Source organism: Mustelus asterias, chromosome 27 (assembly GCF_964213995.1).
Source record: "Mustelus asterias chromosome 27, sMusAst1.hap1.1, whole genome shotgun sequence".
Lineage (NCBI taxonomy): Eukaryota > Metazoa > Chordata > Chondrichthyes > Carcharhiniformes > Triakidae > Mustelus > Mustelus asterias.
In genome coordinates, this window is record NC_135827.1 from 34741120 (window position 1) to 34767078 (window position 25959).

General features: G+C 44.7%; 1 protein-coding gene across 1 annotated transcript in view; it reads left to right on the forward strand.

Annotated features, from left to right (window-relative positions):
- Nucleotides 1-25959, forward strand: part of gig2o (grass carp reovirus (GCRV)-induced gene 2o) — a 38214-nt gene that overhangs the window by 5895 nt on the left and 6360 nt on the right. Inside the window, exons 3-5 of the mRNA XM_078199154.1 lie at nucleotides 912-985; nucleotides 6976-7097; nucleotides 11397-12072. Of these exons, the coding sequence (XP_078055280.1) occupies nucleotides 912-985; nucleotides 6976-7097; nucleotides 11397-12072 (872 nt within the window). The remainder of the gene's footprint in view (nucleotides 1-911; nucleotides 986-6975; nucleotides 7098-11396; nucleotides 12073-25959) is intronic.

Sequence of the window (25959 nt, forward strand, 5' to 3'; positions counted from 1 at the left end):
GATGTGCACATGTATACATACATATATGGATATACACACACACCCACATCTGCGCACCCATACACACACTCACTCACACATTCACGTGCACTCACTCACTCACACTCACGTGCACTCACGCACACTCACTCACTCACTCACGTGCACTCACTCACTCACACTCACGTGCACTCACGCACACTCACTCACACTCATACGCACTCACCCACTCACACTCACACACACTCACTCACACAGTCACACACACTCACTCACTCAGTCACGCACCCACACTCACGCACACTCACTCACTCACACTCACTCACGCACACTCACACACATTTAGTCACTCACACTCACGCACCCACACACGCACACTCACACTCACTCACACTCATGCACACTCATTCACTTACACTCACGCACCCACACTCATGGACACTCACTCACTCACACTCACGCACCCACACTCACGCACACTCACTCACACACACGCACACGCACTCACACTCATGCACACACACTCACACTCACACAGACATTTTCTTCCCAATAAATTTCTGGCATTACCTCTCTGCATCACAGATATTTTTATATTGCAAAAACCTGCCTTACTGATACGACTTGAGAATTTCTCAGAATATTGGCCACTGATTGCAATCTATCTAATAATGATGTATAACATCCTTCTAATAATGAACCCTTTATTATGAGCTGGCTGTTAAACTTTCTAATGTAGTCCTGCCTATCTTTGAGACACGGTGAGACACAGTGAGATTGTACCATTATAGCACTTACCATTCTCAGTCCTTGTTTGCCTATGCGCTCAAAAGCAGTGAGCATACAAAGAGATTTGTTATTGAGTGAATTAACTTGGGCAACACCACAATGCCCTGAGAGCTTTTCTTAAATGTTCATTGCCTTGTGGGTAGGTTTTCACACTCGAAGGAATTATAAATGTGACACAAATGCAAGCACCAGAAATCCTTCCCTGAAGAGTTACAGAGTAAATTCTACGTGTCGTTATGCCACAGTCTCAGGATGTTGCAGACTCAATTCCCTATTATAAGTGCGTTCAGATGGAGTGATGCTCTGGAAGCTGCTATTTGCTTGATCAGCCTCATGGTCGGGAGGAGAAAAATCAGCTGGGGTCCTGCTCATGATCACCACCCAGCCTGATCCACCTAACCACCTAGGAACAAGGAATGGGTTGGACCTAGTTGTGATGCCCACCATGGTTAAACAGACAGCTCTGACTATTATATGTGAACACACAATGAATGGCCACTGAATGGCTGGCCACACGTGTGGAGGTGTGAACCAACAAGAGGAGGAGGAGAGAGAGAATTGTACCAGATCAAGACACACAAAGGCCTGAGTTATTGTGATAACTGCTTTGTAAAGACTGTGTTTCAGTGTCAAGTTACAATCCCGAGACACAAGGTGTGGAAGTCTTTTCCTATTGCAATAATGTTATGCAATATACAATATCAAGTTTACAGTCACAACTAAACTGCCTTCTATTGTTGTCAGAAAGAGAAGCAACATTAATTAAATTTTACATCAAGCATATAATATGAACATCAGGGAGTATCATGTTTTACAATAGTGCAATAGTTTCTTAACCTGTTTAAAGTTACAATTAAACTGTTTAACCAAAGAATTTTACATACATGACATACATGAGTTAATGTATCTGCCATCAGAGGAAATTAAGCTCTGAGTTTTTTAATTGGACACTAAATTCATAAGGATTATACTCTTAATAAACTGTTACGTTGCATGCCTATTTTCAAAGATGTACCACTTTTTGCAATGATTTGCCTTTTCAATTGCAAATTACCACTGCCTCTAATGTAAAACTGCATTAAAGTAATGTCAGAGGAAATACAATATGAGTCATCTTAATATGAGTCATCTTGTCTTCAATATTGTCACAGCTCGATACCAGGAAAGGAACATAGCCTTTGTGAATATGGGGAGGTGATGGCCCAGTGGTATTATCATTAGACTATTAATCCAGAAACTACGTTAATGTTCTGGGGACCTGGGTTCAAATCCCACCACGGCAGATGGTGAAATTGGAATTCAGTAAAAAATATCTGGAATTAAGAATCTACTGATAATCATGAAATCATTGTCGATTGTCAGAAAAACCCATCTGGTTCACTTATCCCTTTTAGTGAAGGAAAACTGCTGTCCTTATCTGGCCTGGCCTACATATGACTCCAGAGCCACAGCAATGTGGTTGACACTCAACTGCCCTCCAAGGGCAACTAGGGATGGGCAATAAATGCTGGCCAGCCAGCGACACCCATGTCCCACAAATTAATTTAAAAAAAGTTATTGTCTAAACATTTGCCATTTGTCCATATTTATATGAAGGACCGACTTATAAGTAACTTTGGGATCCTGTCCTCACTTGCATGTGAGGCATTGGGTGGAGTTTTATGGCTCCTCCCACTGGCAGGATCATCCAATCTCGTTGAGTTTTGAAAAGCTTGCTACTTTTTCTGGCATTTTCCCACTGTGGAGATACCGGCGTTGGACTGGGGTAAACACAGTAAGAAGTTTAACAACACCAGGTTAAAGTCCAACAGGTTTATTTGGTAGCAAAAGCCACACAAGCTTTCGGAGCTCCAAGCCCCTTCTTCAGGTGAGTGGGAATTCTGTTCACAAACAGAGCATATAAAGACACAAACTCAATTTACATGAATAATGGTTGGAATGCGTGTTTTGTTTCTTAAAGACTTGATTAGTTGTAAGTATTCGCATTCCAACCATTATTCATGTAAATTGAGTTTGTGTCTTTGTATGCTCTGCTTGTGAACAGAATTCCCACTCACCTGAAGAAGGGGCTTGGAGCTCCGAGAGCTTGTGTGGCTTTTGCATCCAAATAAACCTGTTGGACTTTAATCTGGTGTTGTTAAATTTCCCCACTGTGACAGGGGTGTACAATTCTGTGCCCAAAAATGATGGAGTGACAAAGGGAAAAGAATTGCAAGGTGTTTTTTTAAGAAGAAGGTGCCTTTTTTTAAATTCATTTTTGGGGTGTGAGTGTTGCTGGCAAGGGCAGAATTTATTGCTCATCTCTAATTGCCCTTGGGAAGATGGCTATGAGGCACCTTCTTCAACCATTGCAGTCCATGTGATACAGTGTTTTTTCCCTATAGCAGTCTGATGCAGCCAGGTATCTTGTTAAAGGCAAAATACTGCATCTGCTGGAATCTGAAATAAAGAGAGAAAATGCTGGAAAATCTCAGCAGGTCTGACAGCATCTGTGGAGAGAGAAAAGTAGATCTATTCAGGATGACCTGAAGGATGTTGTTAGACCAGGTATCTTGTTAGTCTACTTCAGAGGGCATTCAGAGCGACACACATTACAATGGATCTGTAGTCACGTGTACGCCAGGCCAGGCAGGATGGCTATTTTCCTCCCTGAAGGATATTCGCGACCCAGATGAGATTTTACAATGATCCGGTAGTTTCATGAACATTAAGTTTAAGTTTATTTATTTATTGCCACAAATAGGCCTACATTAACACTGCACTGAAGTTGCTGTGAAAATCCCCTAGCCGTCACACTCTGGTGCCTGTTCGGGTACACTGAGGGAGAATTTAGTATGGTCAATGCACCTAACCAGCACGTCTTTGGGAAGAAACCGGAACACCCGGAGGAAACCCACGGAGAGAACGTGCAGACGCTTCACAGACAGTGACCCCAAGCCAGGAATTGAACCCGAGTCCTTGGAGCTGTTAGGCAGCAGTGCTAACCACTGTGCCACCGCACAACTATTAAGGGGCCTGGTACTTTATTCTGCATTTATGAATTAAAATTAAATGCCCCCCAGTATGCTAAAATTTGAAATCATGTCTGTGAATCAGCCTTTGGATTACTAGTTCCGCAGCATTACCACAATGTCACTGTGCCCCTTTGTCAATTTTCTTTCTTGGTCTCAGTGCCAGTTGCCAACTCTTCATGAGCGGGCAAGTGAGCAATCGATTTTCTTACTGTGCCACCGTATGGCAGCGGATGAGGAGTGTTGGCCCAAAATGATTCTTCTGCCATACCTTTCTCCCTCTCTGGCCAACCTCCTGCCCACATTCTGCGTAAGCACAAGGCTAGTATGGGAATACGCCCCACTGTGACTACCAAGTGAACAGCTGAACCTAACAGACCTAGGACAGAATTTTCCAGCCGTGTGTACCCAAAGACCAGAAATTTCCCCCTGAGGTCAACGAATCTTTAACTGCTGGCCACATTTCCTGTCCCGTCTCGTCTCTCTCCCCCCCCCCCCCCCCCCCCCCCCCCCCCACCAGCTACGATCCCCACAGCAGGTGGGACGGGAAAATTCCACCCCTAGTGTCTCCAAGAATTATACTTTATTTTAAGATGAGTCAGTAAGATAAATGATCAAAGGACTGGACTTGATGCATCTGTTTTTCAGTCTCGTAGAATTCATAGAATTCTTACAGTGCAGGAGGAGGCCATTTGGTCCATTGAGTCAGCACTGACGCTCCGACAGAGTATCTTACCCAGGCCCTCTCCCCCACCCCATTCCCGTAACCCCACACATTTACTATGGCTAATCCCCCTAACCTACACATCTTTGGAGTGTGGGAGGAAACCGCAGCACCCGGAGGAAACCCACGCAGAAACGGGAGCGGCACGGTGGCACAGTGGTTAGCATTGCTGCCTCACAGCGCCAGGGGCCCGGGTTGGATTCCCGGTTTCGGTCACTGTCTGTGTGGAGTTTGCACATTCTTCCCGTGTCTGCGTGAGTTTCCTCCGGGTGCTCCGGTTTCCTCTCAGTCCAAAGATGTGCTGGTTAGGTTGATTGGCCATGCTAAATTATCCCTTAGTGTCAGGGGTCTTGCTAGGGTAAATGCATGGGGTTGTGGGGATAGGGCCTGGGTGGGACTGTTGTCAGTGCAGACCCAATGGACCAAATGGCCTCCTTCTGCACTGTAGGGTTCTATGATGCTAAGATAACAAAAGTAGCCAGCAATCTATTAAGCTTCTTTTTAAAGTGAAATAGGTGCTGTGAAATAGGGAGCAAACATTGCATTTCGGATTCTATAAACAGCAATCTGCTTTTTAGTGAAATTAATTCAGTGATAATTGTTAACTAGGTTCCAATTCTCTTCTTTGACTTATGTCATTGGATCTTTCCCATTCAACTGAGAAGGCAGACAGACCCTTGGTATAAAGTTTCATCTGAAAGATGGCATCTTCGACAGCGCAGCACTCCATTGTAGAACTAGTTCAGATTCTATGCCCAGGTCTCTGAGGGTGGGACTTAAAACAAGAACCTTTGGACTCCGGGGTGACAGAGATACCGAGTGACAAAGACTTAAGAAGTTCAGACCAATCGTATTTCCCTAACACGTATGGCGTTGAGGCAATTGCAATTGTCCTCAGCACCTTTTGCTGAAAAGAGGGACAGCTAGCTGGGTGTACTACACATGTATATGGCTATACCACTGGATAGTGATGTCTACTGAAAATCCATAAGCTAAAACAAGACTAGAAATCTTCATTGAAGCAGAGAATGTTGAGGAGATCTGAATTCAAATTGCTGAACTATGGTAAGGTTTTGATTTGATTTGATTTATTATTGTCACATATTGGGACACAGTGAAAAGTATTGTTTCTTGCTCACTATACAGACAAAACATACCATTCATAGGGTACAGAGAGAGAAGGAAAGGAGAGAGTGTAGAATGTAGTGTTACAGTCATAGCTAAGGTGTAGAGAAAGATCAGCTTAATATAAGGTAGGTCCATTCAAAAGTCTGATGACAGCAGAGAAGAAGCTGGTTGGTTGGTACGTGAGCCCAGACTTTTGTACCTTTCTCCTGCTGGAAGATGGTGGAAGAGAGACATCGGGATTTTACGACCTCACTCGGGCGAGGATCATTAAATCCCGCCCAAGTCCAATGGAGAATTCCATTCTGCGAGCCTCACCCGCCCCGATTCCGGGGTGGGCGTGCCGGAAAAATTCCGGCCAGAATGTCCGGGGTGTGTGGTATCCTTGATTATGCTGGCTGCTTTTCCTGAGGGAGCGGGAAGTGTAGACAGAGTCAATGGATGGGAGGCTGGTTTGCGTGATAGTTGATGAGTTAACAACTAAAAAGTTTGAATTTAAGATTAATAGTGAAATTGGGGAAAGTGTTTAAAAATGAATTGGGCCGCAGTTGGAGAAGAAAAGTAGAAAAGGACAGGGCAGGGGAATGCTACAAAATGTCCTTGCGAGAGCTGGCATAGGGCAGTGGGCCGAATGGTCTCCTGCATTGGGAAGATAAACAATTCTATCATTCTATGTACCCATTGTGCCCATGAGCAGAAAACCCGTCAACACTTAGGTCAAGATTTAGGGCGGCACGATGACACAATGGTTAGCACTGCTGCCTCACAGCACCAGGGACCCGGGTTCAATTCCTGCCTTGGGTCACTGTCCGTGCGGAGTCAGCATGTTCTCCCCATGTCTGCGTGGGCTTCCTCCACGTTTCCCCCTCCAAGTCCCAAGGTGTGCGGGTTAGGTGGATTGGCCATGTTAAAATTGCCCCTTACTGTCAAAGGGACTAGCTAGGGTAAATGCATGGGGATCGGGCCTGGGTAGGTTTGTGGTCGGTGCAGACTCGATGGCTTGAATGGCCTCCTTCTGCACTGTAGGGATTCTATGGTTCTAAGCCAAAGTGTGGAAATAAAGTCCACATGTAGAGGACTATCAGTGTCCATAACCTAAGCACTCCCGCCAAGAGTTAACAGCACCTTCAGCTGAGGAAATGGATGAGCAGGAAAATGAAAGGTAGAAAATTTCACTTCGGTCATGAAGGGTAGTCAGGCTTTGGAGTTTGAGGGAAGACACATCCAAGTCTGTAGTTAGCAGCCCTCTCACTCACACTCCCAACTCCAGCCTCTTTGTGTGCTTTATTGCTGGGCTTTTTAAACAGTCACCCCATAACGAGGCAGGCTTTTATTTTCTATTTTAAGATACTGAAATTGAAAGTTAAATACTGCCGGGCTGTGCAAAGTCTAAACGGTGCTTACTCTTTAAAAGGAATCCACTTTAACAGCTCAGTGCTTCATCCACTGACACAATTCAAATCAAGTCGGTGAGTTTGCTGATATTTTATATGTTCAATATTTGAGACAGTTTACTGACTGGTATCTGAAAGCTGTGGCCACTGCAGACGTATCGGATTACTTCCTGATTATGTCTTCTATTGCACTTGCTTGATATACATGTTTTACCACTCGGTACATAGAATCATTTTGTGTTTTGTATTATAAATGCAGCACCCTGTGCTGCTTTAGTGGCTAAATGTTCTGTCCAGGGGCTTAGCAAACCAGGAAGTATCAGATATAATTCCCGACTGTGTTCACTCAACTGTGTTGAGTGAGCGAATCTAACTGGGGGGAGGTTACAATCAGCCACGGCAAACAATCAGACAAGGCAAGCAAGCAGGCTTCATTGCTCCCGATTATAATCCGAAGGAGTTTCCCGACACAATGCATTGACCAGGTGAAACCAGGAATTGGCTTCGTAGCGTTGGGCCGGAATTTTACCAGAATCGGGGCGGGTGAGGCTCACAGAACGGCATTCTCCCCTGGCCTCGGGCGGGCGAGGCAGTAAAATTCCGGCAATGATCTCCGTGTAAGGCGGCATGGTGGTTAGCACTGCTGCCTCAAAGCACCAGGGACCCCAGCTCGATCCCCAGCTTGGGTGACTGTCTGTGTGGAGTTTGCACGTTCTCCCCGCGTCTTCTTCACATGCCCCGGTTTCCTCCCGCAGTCTGAAAGACATGTTGGCTAGGTGCATTGGCCGTGCTAAATTCTCCCTCAGTGTACCCGAACAGGTGACTAGGGGATTTTCACAGTAACTTCATTGCAGTGTTAATGTAAGCCTTCTTGTGACACTCGTAAATAAACTTTTGTTGAATATCTTATGGGGAGCTATTGTGTGGGCTGAGGGGTTTTGACACCCAGGAAATTGTACCCTGGCTTCAATCAGATTGTACCCTTGTGGCAAAGTGGTTAGCACTGCCGCCTCACAGCTCCAGGGACCTGGGTTCGATTCCCGGCTTGGGTCACTGTCTGTGTGGAGTCTGCACGTTCTCCCCGTGTCACCGTGGGTTTCCATCCACAGTCCAAAGATGTGCGGGTAGGTGCATTGGCCATTCTAAATTGCCCTTAGTGTCCAGGGATGCGTAGATTAGCGGGGTAAATACACATATTTATTCTGCTAATCCCTCCAACGTATGCATCCTGGGTTACGGGGATAAGGTGGGATTGTTGCCGGTGCAGACTCGATGGGCCGAATGGCCTCCTTCGGCATTGTAAAGTTTCAATGATTAGGGCAGCATGGTGGCACGGTGGTCAGCACTGCTGCCTCTCAGCACCAGGGACCCGGGTTCAATTCCGGCCTCAGATCACTGTGAGGAGTTTGCACATTCTCCTCGCATCTGCGTGGGTTTCCTCCGGGTGCTTCAGTTTCCTCCCACAGTCCAAAGATGTGCAGGTTAGGTTGATTGGCCATGCTGAATTAACTCTTGTGTCAGGGGGATTAGTCGGGTAAATATGAGGGGTTACGGGAATAGGGCCTGGATGGGATTGTGGTCAGTGCAGACTCGTTGGGCTGAATGGCCTCCTTCTGCACTGTGATTCTATGATTCTATGAACACCTAGGGCAAATTGGAGAACAATGTATGTCGGTAATTAACCCAGCTTTCTCGTTAGTCCCATTCCCCGTCCTATTCTAACAGTCCTGCAAATGTTTCCTTTTCAACTATCTAACAAAAGACTTTTTAAAAGTTATTATTGAATCTCTTTCCAACACTCTTTCAGGCAGTACATTAATGACTGTTCATTGCATAAAAATACCATTTGCCCTCTGATTCGCTTGATGATGATAAAATTGCATCCTTTCGCTACCAACTCTCCTGCAGTGGAAACCGTATCTGCGTATTTACCCTAACTAAACCCCTGGTCATTTGAACAGCTGTATTAAGTCACTCTTTTGCAGCAGAATTCCAGCCTCGTTAGCCTCATTACAATTTTCTGCAGGATGATAACGGAAATAATGGGGCCGGTCTTTTGACCTCGCTTGCCGCAGCTGCGCCGATCCCGGGAAATAGCTTGTTGGCCTAAATATCAGTTCCACAACCGACGCCAAACGGTTTGAATCATAGAATCCTGCAGTGAAGAAGGAGGCCGTTCGGCCCATCGAGTCTCCACCGACCGCAATCCCACCCTGGCCCATTCACCATAACACCATACATTTACCCTATAGCCAGTCCCCCTGACACTAAGGTTGATATAGCATGGCCAATCCACCTAACCCGCACATCTTTGGACTGTGGGAGGAAACCGGAGCACCCGGAGGAAACCCACGCAGACACGGGGAGAACGTGCAAACTCCACACAGTCACCCAAGCCGGGAATTGAACCCGGTCCCTGGTGCTGTGAGGCAGCAGTGCTAACCACTGTGTCAATATATCAATGACCATGACACCCTGCCTGCAATGCAGAGAATTCACGCTGATGATAAGAAACTCTACCAAACATGGTTGATGTTTTTTAAACACAGAGACTCACCATTAACAGGCCAATTTTTATTGAAACATTAATATTAGTTTCTGTTTTGCCCTGTTCATTAATTATATGGTTTTTTTGCTGCATATGATATGTTTCCAACAATTTATTTTTGATGACTTTTTCCATTCCCGAGACACTGGCCGACTTAAGGGTGGGGAGATCCTTTACTGTGAGTTAGCACAGGTGGCACGGTGGCACAGTGGTTAGCACTGCTGCCTCACAGCGCCAGGAGCCGGGGTTCGATTCCTGGCTTGAATCACTGTCTGTGCGGAGTTTGCACGGTCTCCTCGTGTCTGCGTGGGTTTCCTCCGGGTGCTCCGGTTTCCTCCCACAGTCCGAAGGTATGCTGGTTAGATGCATTGGCTGTGCTGAATTCTCCCTTAGTGTATTCGAACAGGCACCGGAGTGTGGCGATTAGGGGAATTTCACAATAACTTCATTGCAATGTTAATGTAAGCATACTTGTGACGATAATAAATAAATTTTAAACTTGCAGTGAAATTGTATCCACTTATACTATTACCCCTGGCAGCTTGTTCCTGACACTCACCACCCTCTGTGTGAAAACATTGCCCCCCCTGGACCCTTTTGTATCTCTCCCCTCTCACCTTAAACCTATGCCCTCTAGTTTTAGACTCCCCTACCTTTGGGAAAAGATGTTGGCTATCTGCCTCATCTATCACAGAAACCCTGCAGTATAGAAGGAGGCCATTTGGCTCATCAAGTTTGCACCGACAACAATCCCACCTAGGCCTTATCCCCGTTACCTCATATATTTACCCGTCTAACCTACCCATCCCGGGACACTAAGGGGCAATTTAGCACGGCCAATGCACCTAACCCGTTCACCTTTCGGACTGTGGGAGGAAACCAGAGCGCCCCCGGAGGAAACCCATGCAGACACGGGGAAAACGTGCAGACTCCACGCAGACAGTGACCCAAGCCAGGGGCCGAACCCGGGTCCCTGGCGCTGTGAGGCAGCAGTGCTAATCATCGTGCTTTGCTGCTGGTGTGCGATGCACACATTCCCACACTCACAAAGATGGCCGAGAAAGCCAATTGGTTCAAAGAGGGCAACTGGTGATGGGCAACAAAACACTGGCCTTGCCAGCGATGCCCACATCCCATGAAAAAATTGAAAAGAAACAAGCAGATAGCTTTGACATTTGTCACTCGCACAGGTTTGCAATCAAAATGCATGATCTCATACACACACGCACACGCCCACATTTTTACAAGCAATGTCACCAACATGCACATACATGCATTGACATATATAAAGAATCCTAGAATTGTACAGCATAAAGGAGGCTATGTGACCTTCCATCCCTTAGTAGGGTGGGCGTTAAAGCAGCATTGTAAAAGGCCGAGGTGGGATTGCTGTTGGTGTAGACTTGATGGGCCGAATGGCCTCCTTCTGCACTGTAGGGTTCCTGTGATAGATGAGGCAGATAGTCAACATCTTTTCCCAAAGGTAGGGGGGTCTAAAACTAGAGGTGAGAGGGGAGAGATACAAAAGGGTCAAGAGGGGCAATTTTTTTCACACAGAGGGTGGTGAGTGTCTGGAACAAGCTGCCAGAGGTAATAACATTGCAATTCATACAGACATTCACAAACAGCGACACACACAACACTAAGTATTCACAGTATCACACAATATTTATTCACGTGAACATGTAAATAAATTTTTAAAACATGTAAATAAATCTTTTTGAGCAAGTTGTAGCCAAATTAAACAAATGTAAGACTAAGAAATCTTCAAGAGGATATATCTGTTCCATTTACAGTTGGATTTATTTTTGATTTCTTGTTTACAGGACACTGTGTGATTCCGCAGCCTGGAGCAGGGGCGAGATGGCACTGATATATTTTGGATGGGAGACTATTTATGACAATAATCATCATTTGCAGTCAAATCAGGAACCAATGAATGGGACAGAATATACAATGTACCATGGAACCTCAGTCAGCAATGCATTGTCTATCATACAATATGGCTTCAAGCAGTCAAGCAAGGGGATGCTCGGCCCTGGAGTCTATGTTAGCAGGGACAAAGAAAAAGCTAAGAGGTATCCAATTAATAGCCCAAATGATAGAGTTATCTTAATGCTAAAAGTACGAGTAGGAAAAGTCAAGAAAATAGATCAAGAAAATCATCCCATGTCAAAAACTTGGAATCAACAGGGATATGATACAGCTTGGGTCCCTCCCAACTGTGGGATGAGAAATGTTCCCAGTGGATTGGAGGAAGATTGCGTTTGGGATCCACAAAGGATCCGAGTGGTTGATGTAATAAGTTCCCCCAATCCGGGAACAATGCAACAGTTGAAAGATTTGCTTCAAGCAAACTTGAACAGGGAGCCTGGATCTGAGTTGGAGTCAGCTGAGCATGACTGCGGGGTCTGTAAAAACACCATGGCGCCTCCTCACCAGCTGCAGACCTGCTGGGGGTGTGGACAGACTATCTGCCCTTTTATGGGAAGCCACTTCTGCGCAGACAATTGGAATTGACACCACCTCGACCTGTTGGGTTTGCCACCTCCCTTTATTTTACAGTCTTCTTCTTCATGACTTTGACACTGCCTGCTTATCAAAATACTGCTGGGAATCTCATGGTGGCACAGTGGTTAGCACTGCTGCCTCACAGCACTAGGGACCCGGGTCCGATTTATGGCTTGGGTCACTGTCTGTGCAGAGTTTGCACGTGCTCCCCTTGTCTGCGTGGGTTTCCTCTGGGTGCTCCGGTTTCCTCCCACAGTCCAAAGATGTGCAGGTTAGGTGCATTGGCCGTGCTAAGTTCTCCCTCAGTGTACCTGAACAGGCGCCGGAGTGTGGCAACTAGGGGATTTTCACAGTAACTTCATTGCAGTGTTAATGTAAGCCTACTTGTGACACTGATAAATAAACCTTAAACAGGTTGCAAGACGCATTGGCACATTGACCTTACTCCTCTGTTGACCATGTCTGTCCATTTCCTGTTGTTGCAAAGAGAGTTATGATTGGCCTGGTTCTTGGAGGAGTAGAAACTGGAATTGTTTGATGTGGCAAATCTGATATTGTGCAGATCAGAAGAAGTCAAAGTTTAATCAGAGGCGGTTTGCTGGGGTAGACTATCTCCACAATTAAGGGAAATCTCTGCTGAAAATTTGCATGTTATTTCTGAGAATTTTGAGAAATTTATGTTTACGTAGCATTTGTGACAACTTCAGGGCACCCCAGAACAGTTCAAAAGGACGGAGGTACATATCGTATAAGCATCAAACTTGTTCATGGGATGTGGGCGTCATTGGCTGGGCCAGCATTTATTGCCCATCCCTAATTGCCCTTGAATTGCTTGGCCATTTCAGTAGGCAGTTAAGAGTCAACCACATTGCTGTAGGGTTGAAGTCACATGTAGGCCAGACCAGGTAAGGACAGCAGATCTCCTCCCCTAAAGGGCATTAGTGAACTGGATTGGTTTTTACAACAATCAACAATGGTTTCATGGTCACCTTTTAATTCCAGATTTTTATTGAATTCAAATTTCACCATCTGCCTTGGTGGGATTTGAACCTGGGTCCCCAGAACATTACCCTGGGTCTCTGGATTACTCGTCCAGTAACAATACCACTTCGCCACTGCCTCCCGCCACTCTTATGTGTTCAATCAGGAATTTGAATTTCTCTGTTAAGATCAATAAGTCAATTGTAATGTAACTCAAAGCCTCTTATTCCCAGTTGGAGAATGGATATTGGAATATGATATCATGTTTACAGCCCCATAGGTTTCAAGTTGCTATCCCTCAGGGCTGGGCAATGAATGTTGGCTCAGGCAGCAGTGCTCACATCCCATGAACGAATAATAAATCGGTCACTGAAATTGCGACAATTAACATCAAGGAGGGAGGATCATTTTTAAAAACATACCTGATATGGATTAAATAGTAACAGTGCTGGAGGATCATATTTTAAGTTCTGAAGATTATAGAATCCCAACGGTGCAGAAAGAGGCCATTTGGCCCATCAAGCCTGCACTGACAACGATCCCATCCAGACCCTATCCCCGTGACCTCACGTGTTTACAATGCTAATCTCCTCGACACTAAGGGTCAATTTAGCATGGCCAATCCACCCAACCTGCACATTTTTGGAGCAAACCGGAGCACCTGGAGGAAACCCACACAGACACGAGGAGAATGTGCAAACTCCACGCAGATAGTGACCCGAGGCTGGAATTGAACCCGGGTCCCGGGCGCTGTGAGGCAGCAGTGCTAACCACTGTGCCACCTGAAGATGATTTATTATATAGTAAAATGAGCAAAGGGCTCAGTTTTGAAAGCCCAGTTTATTATACAAAGTTTTTGCTATGTATGAAATGACGCACAAAATGAGAAACATAAGTGCCCCAGGGATCTGTTCTGGGACCCTTGCTGTTTGTCATTTTCATAAATGACCTGGATGAGGAAGTGGAGGGATGGGTTGGTAAGTTTGCTGACGACACCAAGGTAGGTGGTGTTGTGGATAGTTTGGAGGGATGTCAGAAGTTGCAGCGAGACATAGATAGAATGCAAGACTGGGCGGAGAAGTGGCAGATGGACTTCAACCCGGATAAGTGTGTGGTGATCCATTTTGGCAGATCCAATGGGATGAAGCAGCAGTATAATATGAAGGGTACCATTCTTAGCAGTGTAGAGGATCAGAAGGACCTTGGGGTCCGGGTCCATAGGACTCTTAAATCGGCCTCGCAGGTGGAGGATGCGGTCAAGAAGGCGTACGGCGTACTGGCCTTCATTAATCGAGGGATTGAGTTTAGGAGTCGGGAGATAATGCTGCAGCTTTATAGGACCCTGGTTAGACCCCACTTGGAGTACTGCGCGCAGTTCTGGTCACCTCATTACAGGAAAGATGTTGAAGCCATTGAAAGGGTGCAGAGGAGATTTACAAGGATGTTGCCTGGATTGGGGGGCATGCCTTATGAGGATAGGTTGAGGGAGCTTGGTCTCTTCTCCCTGGAGAGACGAAGGATGAGAGGTGACCTGATAGAGGTTTACAAGATGTTGAGAGGTCTGGATAGGGTAGACTCTCAGAGGCTATTTCCAAGGGCTGAAATGGTTGCTACGAGAGGACACAGGTTTAAGGTGCTGGGGGGTAGGTACAGAGGAGATGTCAGGGGTAAGTTTTTCACTCAGAGGGTGGTGGGTGAGTGGAATCGGCTGACGTCGGTGGTGGTGGAGGCAAACTCGTTGGGGTCTTTTAAGAGACTTCTGGATGAGTACATGGGATTTAATGGGATTGAGGGCTATAGATAGGCCTAGAGGTGGGGATGTGATCGGCGCAACTTGTGGGCCGAAGGGCCTGTTTGTGCTGTGGCTTTCTATGTTCTATGTTCTATAAACGACTCAAGATACAAACGTAAAGTTAACAAGGTAAAGGGTGGAATCTTCTGGTTGTTCACGCCAGTGGGATTTTCTGGTCCCCCTGTAATGAGTGGAGATTTGGCTGAGCGCCAAATTCTCCATCCTTGCTTGCAGCAGCAGCCGGGCATGAATGGCTGATAAGATCGCGCCCAAGGTGTAGATCCTGGGAGAATTCACCATGGAGGGAAATATTAAAGATTAAGTTTGAAAACTGGCCATGGAAACAATAGTACATGAAATATTTATATATTCTACACTATAATCCATTATATTTTTAGATTATTTCTGTAGTTTAAGAACTAGAAAGACAACATAAAAAGATGAATCTGTGCCAAGGGCAATATTATAACATTCTCTCTGCCCAGTTGGCACATTTAGATTCACTTTATCACCTCCAGCTCGAGATTTGATTGTATTGTGGGGCCTTTCTAACTCAAACTTTCGATGCAACTTTAGAAATAGGCCTCGGATATTTGGACATGGGATTGGACAGAACACAGACTTCATCCAAGACCAATGGATTGGCATCACTTAGAATTAATATAAATAAAATTAGATCATGACTACAAGGGTTAGAAGATTAGAACGTGGATGGTGAGATGAGCTTCTGTAAGAGTGTGTTTTCTAGCACACATTCTATGCAATTTTGAGTGTTGGCATGAGGGTGTGTAACTTATAAGCCTTAATAAATATGCAAGCCATTTTGACTTTGTGGTTAAATTCATTATTAATGTGGATATAAGATTGGAAACATGTTTTTGTCTTAATGCTGAAGCAAAATTCACATTGCTAGCAATAACATTGCTTACCTCTATTACTACCTCAGCACATCTGCTGCTTAAACTTTTATCCTCAGACTAACCCATGCAAATGCTTCCCAGTTGGCCCCTCGTTCTCTTCCCTCCGTAATCCACACATCATCCAAAACTCTGCCGGTTAGATCCTACCCCCTGAAAATATGCATGTTATTTCTGAGAATTTTGATAAATTTATGTTCATGTAGCATTTTTCACAAATTCAGGGCATCCCAGAACAATTCAAATGGACGGAGGTACGTATCATATAAGCATCAAACTTGTTTAAACATTTGTTCATGGGATGTGGGCATCGCTGACTGGACCAGCATTTATTGCCTATCCCTAATTGCCCTTGAAATGCTCGGCTGGTTAGATCCTACTCCCTATACTCATCGCTCTATATTGGCCCCTGTACCTCCCCACCAAAGTCTTAAGTTTAAAATTCTCACCAATTACTGATAATCTCATCACATGGCTTCACCCCTCACTATTTCTATAATCCATTGCTAATAACTTATAGAACTACATGGGGGCACAGTGGCAGATTGGCTAGAACTGCTGCCTCATGTTAAGGTGCTACATATACGTAAGTTGTTTTTGTTTTTGATGTTGCGCCTTCACTATTTGTCACAGTGAATAAAAAGATTTTGCATTAAAAAGAGCCTTTCCCAATTTCAGGATGGCCCAAACAGCCAATGACATACTTCAGAGATACTATCAGTGTTGTAACGTAGGAAACTGGCTAGTCAGATTTGCCCCAAATCAGTAATTAAGTGAATACCCAGATCACCTCTTTTAGCTGAAATTTATTAGATAATTACGAATGAGACAAGCCATTCAACCCGTTGGAAAGGTCCTAAAGCTTCTTCACTGCAGTGTCCGATTGTTTGATATGTGATTCCAAGTCTTTCACTCCAACACTCCAACCTGATGCCCATTCATATATGGATCACACATTAGTCCAAAGATGTGCGGGTTAGGTTGTCCAAAGAAGTCCAAAGATACGCGGGTTAGGTTGATCGGCCAGGCTAAAATTGCCCCTTAGTGTCCTGAGATGCGTAGGTTAGAGGGATTAGTGGGTAAAATATGTAGGGATATGGGGGTAGGGCCTGGGTGGGATTGTGGTCGGTGCAGACTCGATGGGCCGAATGGCCTCTTTCTGTACTGTAGGGTTTCTATGATTTCTATGATTAATTGAAGTCTCCTCCCAGCGACTCGTTGGCAGTGTGGTGCAACCTCAACCATTTCTTTCTGGAACCATAAAACTATCAGGCTATAAAACATCGGAGCTGAATTAGGCCATTTGGCCCATCGAGTCGAGGCCAGGTCATTGAGTGTCTTTAAGACAGAGATAGATAGATTCTTGATCAATAAGGGGACCAAGGGTTACGGGGAGGAGGCAGGAGAATGGTGATTAGAATCATATCAGCCATGAAAGAATAGCGGAGCAGCCCCGATGGACTGAATGGCCTAATTCTGCTTCTATATCTTATGGTCTTGTGGAGTCTGCTCCACCATTCAATCATGGCTGATACATTTCTCAACCCCATTCTCCTGCCTTTTCCCCGTAACCTTTGATCCCCTTATTAATCAAGAGCCTATCTATCTCTGTCTTAAAGACACTCAATGACCTGGCCTCCACAACCTTCTGTGGCAATGAATTCCACAAATTCACCACCCTCTGGCTGAAGAAATTCCTCCTCATCTGAGTTCTAACGGGTCGTCCCTTTACCCTGAGGCTGTGCAAGAGAAACTCTGTCCTTGATGAAGATTCGGGATCAAAACTGGGGAGGGCAGTCTTCAAACAAATTCATGATTAGGAAACACTAATCTTGTGAACCGGCAGTGTAGATGATTTCCACACATCTGGTTGAGATGATGGGGGAAAGGAAGAAATGTATTACTTGTAACTGCACCCACACTTCTGGATATTTCATGTGACATGCCTGGAGAGTGACAGTCCAGGAGAATTCTTCAGTAATAAATCTACTGGGTGTGAAGGTAGTGGTGGTTTCCAAGACCAGAAGATCCTGCCGGCGTGAACAGCTGGAGACCTCCAGCCTTGATGCCACAGCCCTGTTCTTTCCTCACCGCTCTGCCATTCGAAGTAATAGAGCAGCACGGTGACACAGTGGTTAGCACTACTGTTTCACAGCACCCGGACCGGGGTTCGATTCCCGGCTTGAGTCACTGTCTGTGTGAAGTTTGTAATGTTCTCCCCGTGTCTGCGTGTGTTTCCTCCGGGTGCTCTAGTTTCCTCCCACAGTCTTTAAGACGTGCTGGTTAGGTGCATTGGCCATGTTAAATTCGCCCTCAGTGTATCCGAACAGGCACCGGAGTGTGGCGACTAGGGGATTTTCACGGTAACTTCACCACAGTGTTAATGTAAGCCCATTTGTGACACTAATAAATAAAGTTTAATTTTTGTTAATTATCTGATTTGTTTCTGCTTCCACCACCCTTACAGACATTCAGTGCATCCCAGATCATTATAAGCTGCTGCGTAAAAATTGTTTTTGTTGCCTCTGGCTCTTTTCTAAATTACTTCTATATTTTGCTTTTCTGCTCACCATGAACAGTTGTCATTTCTGCTTTGTGAAGTATTAAATGTATTCGATACAAATGCTTTTATGGGTGTGTTACCGTGACAATTGTTCACTCCATCTTGGATAGGGAGGGACTGAATATTCTCTGCTTTATGCACCTGGGTACACTCCTCCCCATTTTCCAGCAGCTAGACCTCGAAGTTCTTGTCCATAACATGGGTGGCTCTCTTCTCTTCTCTTTGCTTTATTTTGTCAACCAACCTCAAGGTCACTTTACTTTTTATCAGTTATTTTCCTTCACAGTCTCGTTATTTAACACGGGACTTACTGTTTCCCAGGCCCAGGGAGTGATTCATCATTCCTTCGTACTGGTCATCCTCAAGATTCCTCTCTTTGAACTTATTACTTCATCTGTGATCATTAAATTCCTTTCTCAAGGTTGTTTCTAAAAACTTATTAGCATCTCAAGTGGATTTTCATCTGACAGAACAAAGAAACTATTCATCTATATCATAGCGTAGCAGCGAGTCATCTCACTGCAAAGACTGTACATAGAATTCAAGTACTTTATCTGACAGTTCACTACTAGCATTAAGCATTACACTTATTGTAAATGACTACAATTACTTTAAAATAATACCAAAAAAAATCTCCTGACGCAACAGGAACAGACTGTGAACTTATTCCTTTCCAAGCGCATGCATTTCTAAATTGGAACATCTATTTAACCCTTTCCCCAGAGTTCAAGTTTTTCAAGATTTTCAAGTTTGCTGACGACACCGCCGTAGTGGGTCGGACCTCGAACAATGACGAGACAGAGTACAGGAATGAGATAGAGAATCTGGTGAACTGGTGCAGCAACAATAATCTCTCCCTCAATGTCAACAAAACAAAGGAGATTGTCATCGAATTCAGGAAGCGTAAAGGAGAACATGCCCCTGTCTATATCAACGGGGATGAAGTAGAAAGGGTCGAGAGCTTTACGTTTTCACGTGTCCTGATCACCAACAACCTGTCCTGGTCCCCCCCACACCGACACTATAGTTAAGAAAGCCCACCAACGCCGCAACTTTCTCAGAAGACTAAGGAAATTTGGCATGTCAGCTACGACTCTCACCAACTTTTACAGATGCACCATAGAAAGCATTCTTTCTGGTCATATCACAGCTTGGTATGGCTCCTGCTCTGCCCAAGACTGCAAGGAAGTACAAAAGGTCGTGAATGTAGCCCAATCCATAACGCAAACCAGCCTCCTATCCATTGACTCTGTCTACACTTCCCGTTGCCTCAGAAAAGCAGCCAGCATAATTAAGGACCCCATGCACTCTGGACATACTCTCTGCCACCTTCTTCCTTCGGGAAAAAGAGACATAAGTCTGAGGTCACGTACTAACCGACTTAAGAACAGCTTCTTCCCTGCTGCTGTCAGACTTTTGAATGGACTTATCTTGCATTAAGTTGATCTTTCTCTACACCCTAGCTATGACTGTAACACTACATTCTGCACTCTCTTGTTTCCTTCTCTATGATCGGTATGTTTTGTCTGTATAGTGCGCAAGAAACAATACTTTTCACTGTATGTTAATACATGTGATAATAATAAATCAAATCAAATCAATTTTACACAGAGCTTAATTTTGGTTAAGAATACAATGATAACTAATGAACACATGTATGTAATACTGTGAGCATGTATGCAATACTAATGAACATGTGTGTGATATTAATGAACATGTGTGTAATACTAAAGGTCATGTGTAATACTAATGAGCATGTATGAAATGCCCATGAACACATGTATGTAATACTAATGAACACATATGTAATATTAATGAACATATGTGCAATACTAATAAACATATGTATATACCACTAATGAGCTGTATGTAATGCTAATAAACATGTGTATGTAGTACAAATGAGGGTGTGTGTAATACGAATGAAGACATGTATGTAGTACTAATGAGCATGTGTAATACTAATAAACACATTATGTAATACTAATGAACATGTGTATAATACTAATGAGCATGTATGTAATACTAATAAACATGTGTGTAATACTAATGAATACATATGTAACATTAATAACCACATATGTAATACTAATGAATACATGTATGTAATACTAATGACCACATATGTAATACTAATGAGCATGTGTGAAATACTAATGAACACGTGTGTTACACAATACAAACAGATCTACAGGGAGGGCTGATGCTGATTTTGGAGAATTCTGGTGTAATTTTTAACGAGTATGGGTAACTCTTACTGTCACCAAGTTTTGCACCATAAAACCCACTGAAAGCGGGGAGTAAGTGAAAGCAAAATCTGGCTCTGTGTGTGAAGAGCAACTTAATCTGGAGAAGATTTTATTTCAAGCCAATTGGAATATAGGCGTAAGGATGACTTGCTGCAATTGTATATGACTTTGTTGAGGACAGACATGGAGTGCGGTGTACAGTTTTGTTCTCCTTCTATGTCCAAAGATGTATGGGTTAGGTTGATTGGCCATGCTAAAAAAATGTCCCTTAGAGTCCTGAGATGTGTAGGTTAGAGGGATTAGCGGGTAAGTATGTAGGCATGTGGGGGTAGGGCCTGGGTGAGATTGTGGTCGGTGCAGACTCGATGGGCCAAATGGCCTCTTTCTGCACTGAAGGGTTTCTATGATTCTATGATATGGAAGAATAGACTTGTCTATTGGGGTTGGGGGCAATAAAGGTTTACTTGATTGATTCCCGGGATAAGAGGGTTGGTCGATGCGAAGAGATTGGGTGGAAGATCTCCATATTCTCTGGAATTTAGGGTGAATGAGAGGTAATTAAAGTTAAAGTTAGTCACAAGTAGACTCACATTCTCACAGCAATGAAGTTACTGTGAAAATCCTCTAGTCGCCACACTCCGGCGCCTGTTCGGGTACTCTGAGGGAGGATTTAGCATGGTCAATTCACCTAACCAGCAAGTCTTTTGCATATGGGAGGAAACCGGAGCACTGGGAGGAATGAAAATACTCCGAGGGTTTGAAAGGGTAGATGCTGAGAAGAAACAGTCTGGAAATATGGGCCGTATTCTCTGAGTAAGGGGGCTGACCATTTAAGGCTTAGGTGAGGAGTAATTTCTTCACTTAGGGGGTTGTGAATCTTTGGAATTCTTTTCTCTCGAGGGTTGTGGATGCGCAGCCATTGAATATGCACAAGATTGAGATCCAGGATGCCTGGTGACAAAGGGAATCAGGCAGTAAGTGAAGTGGATTTAGGAACATAGCCACAATGTTGTTAACTGATAGTGCAGGTTAAAGGTGGAGCATGGTCTACACCTTATGTTCTTATGCCAGTTCGGTATTTAACTTTTACCAGTTTAATCCAGTGTTCCCTTCTCTCTCTCATAATTTACTGTAGAGCAACCACCCAAGTTGACCTATTCTAAAAGCAGAATTCCGTGGATGCTGGAGTCTGAAACAAAAACAGAAACTGGGACTGATGGTATGAGGAGAGATTGACTAGGTTAGGATTGTTTTCGCTGGAGTTCAGACGAATGAGGGGGAATCTCATTGAGACTTATAAAATTCTAACAGGGCTAGACAGGGTAGATGCAGGAAGGATATTCCCGATGGTGGGGGTGTCCAGAACCAGGGGTCACAGTCTGAGGATTCAGGGTAGACCATCTAGGACGGAGGTGAGCCTGTGGAATTCATTACCACAGGAAGTAGCTGAGGCCAAAACATTGAATGGATTCAAGAGGTGGCTAGACGTAGCACTTGGGGCGAATGGGTTATGGGGAGAAAGCAGGATTAGGCTATTGAATTGGATGATCAGCCATGATCGTGATGAATGGCGGAGCAGGCTCGAAGGGTCGAATGGCCTCCTCCTGCTCCTACCTTCAAAACAAAGCGAAACAAAATGCTGGAAAATCTCAGCAGGTCTGACAGAATCTTTGGAGAGAAAATAGAGCCAATGTTTCGAGTCTGAATGACCCTTTGTCAGAGCTCTTGCCACAGATTCTGTCAAACCAGCTTAGATTTTCCAGCATTTTCTGTTTTCGGCCTATTCTACATTGTTTACTATCTCGACTATCTGCGCACTGTCACCTTCCAGATTCCCCTCAACACCTGTGTAGTCCAAGTTCTGTTTCAGCTTTTCTCCACAATGGAGACCTCAAACCAATAATCACATCTTTATGGATCTTCTGACTCTTCCCCGCTTCCCCCATCCCCCCACCACCACCGCATACCCTGTCAGACCATAAGGTAGACTGAGGTAGTCCAGTGCACCATTGAGGGAATGCTGCATTGTAGGAGGTGCCCTTTTATGGACGTAAAGAAATGACCAGTCACAAAAGATGACATGTGACAGGGAAACAAAGGAGAAACATAAAATGTTTGGAACTGGAGGGATAACGCCCAGTAATTCCTTGCCAGCTGCTGAAGTGCCTGTTTACTACAGCAGTGACATGGGGAAGTAAGTTATCTGGTGGACGAATTATACAGCAACGGGTTAATTCAACACTGCAAAATTAAAAAAGAAACTTGGATATTCATAGTTTAGTAGGATAGATAAGGTCGGAATCTAATCAAATAAAGTCTCAATTCTGTAATGTGAGTGCTTAAGATAAGAAATAAACTATTAGCCACCAGGAAACATCTGCTCTTTCACAGACTGGGCGGGGTTTCTTTTCTCCGAAATGACAAAGTTCCACTTTCAATTCAGCAAAATAAAATGATGAGGTCTATTTCGGAATGGCAGCAGTTTCGTGTCAGACTTACTTTGGTTTTCAAATAACTAAAAACAGGAATGGTAACCCCCACATACTTTGTCCAAGACTCCAGTCTATGTCTGTGTGCCCATATGGTGCAGTGCATCCCCGAAGTCCAATCTCTGGCGTATGTGCTCACCTACACACTTTCTGGCACAAAGCAGTAGCCAATCATGAATCATAGAATCCCTACAGTGCAGAAGGAGGCCATTCGGCCCATTGAGTCTGCACCAACCTCCGACAGAGCATCTTACCCAGTCCCAACCCTTCCCCGCTCCATTCCCTTAAACCCACGCATTGACCCCACTAATCTCTCTAACATAAGAACATAAGAAATAGGAGCAGAAGTAGGCCATCTAGCCCCCCAAGCCTGCTCCGCCATTCAATAAGATCATGGCTGATCTGACAGTGGATTCAGTTCCAATTACCCGCCCACTCCCCATAACCCTTAATTCCCTTAATGGTTAGAAATCTATCTATCTGTGACTTAAACACATTTAACAAGGTAGCCTCTACTGCTTCATTGGGCAGAGAATTCCAAAGATTCACTACCCTCTGGGAGAAGAAGTTCCTACTCAACTCTGTTCTAAATTGACTCCCCCGTATTTTGAGGCTATGTCCCCTAGTTCTTGTACACATCGTGGGACACTAAGGGGCAACCTACACATCTTGGGACACTAAGGGGAAATTTAGCATGGCCAATCCACCCAACCCACATATCTTTGGACTGTGGGAGGAAACTGGAGCACCCGGAGGAAACCCACGCAGACACAGGGCGAACATGCAGACTCCACGCAGACAGTTGCTCGAGGTCGGAATTGAACCCAGGACCCTGGTGCTGTGAGGCAGCAGTGCTGACCACTGTGCCACCGTGCCAATGGTCAGGATTGAGAATCCGATTGGATTCAGCCATTCCGAACACTGGATCTCTATCTTTATCGGCTTTTTCCCTGTCCCCGGACTCCAGTGACCAGCCTGCTGACCACACGCTGAACTTTCTGTTTTCGTTTCAATGTCAGAAAAATAAAAATTAGATTCTTTTGACTTTAACTACTTCTAACTTGGACATTCTGTGAATACACCCATTTTTACAGTTGATCCTTGGGAATTGGGTGACACTGGCTGCATTTATTGCCTGCCCTAAGTTGTCGAGCACCCGTACAGTGCGGGACTGGGTGATTTGTTGGCGGGACTCAGTAGAAGCAATAGTTTCCATTCCCTTAAAGGCACTAGTGAACCAGTTATGTTTTTGTGGCAATAACCTCATAGAACTGTAGAATAATGCAATACCAAAGAAGACCGTTCTCTAAATATTGCCCTCCCAGCAACCTGGCCTGCAGTTGCCAAGTTCGAAGGTACTATTGCATGTCTTCAGAAACATAGGAATACATTGTCAATAAAGCAATAGGGGAGGAGGCAGTTTCGACACAGGATAGAACGTGGTTGGCATATTGTACCCAGTTGCATTCAAATGCATTGGCATATTAACACAGCACAACTCTCCCATGCATCTGCTAACTCAAAGCCTCGCCTTTCAATATCCAAATGAATGCACGGTCTATAAATCTGACGGGCTACCATCCCTTAACCATGGCATCCCATATCCAATCGCAGCCCCTTGAATCCCACAGCTCAATATCTTATAGCCATATTTTCTACAGCTACAGTGTCCCAAATAAATCCGTATCCTCACTAAATCACACCTCCACTTTTTCACAGGTCTCCTAAGTATCGAGACAAGTTTTGGACTTATTACGGTGGTAATGCTCTTGTCCTCAATTCAGGGAATTGAGGGCCACACTCAAGCCTACGCAATGCAATACTGAGTGAGTGTTGTCACTGATGCGCGATTAATTCACTCGGGAGGCTGGATCGTACCCGGGAAATAAAGGCTTTTATTAGCAACAAGAATAGAGCATACTGTTTAACAATACAATCCCAGACTAAAGGGTCACTAGGAAGTGTAGTGACCTTTATACTCCCATAGGAAGGCGGAGCCAACCGGAGTGTACCACAGAACAATGCCAACAGGTGGAACACCCCAACCCTAACCCCAACAGTAACAAGAGTAACATATGTACAAGTACCCATAGTGGTAACCATCTATGGTTCAGTGCCCATAGTGGTAACTATCTATGGTTCACCACAGTCACTTGGATGAGATCGGTCCTGGTGTAGGCTTTTCAGCCACTTGAGATTTTCCAGTGTTCAATTAGATGAGGCTGGTTTTTAACCTCAGCTCCATTAGCCTGGCTTGCTTCCATTGAAACGCTTACCCAATGACAAGATCTATTTCCATCTTGAAAGCTCCACTTGGAGTTTGAACAGTGATCTGATTGAGGTGCTTAAAATCTTAAAAGGAATTGTTAGGCTCGATACGGTAGTTCTGATGGAATGTCAGTAAGAAGTCTCACAACACCAGGTTAAAGTCCAACAGGTTTATTTGGTATCATGGGCTTTCGGAGCGCTGCTCCTTCATCAGGAGAGACTCACTGATGAAAGAGCAGCACTCTGATACCAAATAGATCTGTTGGACTTTAACCAGGTGTTGTGAGACTTCTTACTGTGATATCAAATGAACTTGTTGGAGTTTAACCTGGTGTTGTGAGACTTCTTATTGTGTCCACCCCAGTCCAATGCCAGCATCTCCACATCATGGAATGTCATCAACATGAAACCTTGGGTGGGATTCTCCAGACGCACTCGCCTGAAAACAGGAGATTCCCGCCCGACTTCAATGGACCCTTACATGGTCCACCCCACCCCCGCCCGCTAGAATTCTAATCGCAGGCGGGATGGGAGAATTCCGGCCGTTAACTCTGTTTCTCTCTCCACAGATGCTGCCTGATTAGTTGGGTCTTTTCCAGCATTTTCTATGTTTACTTTA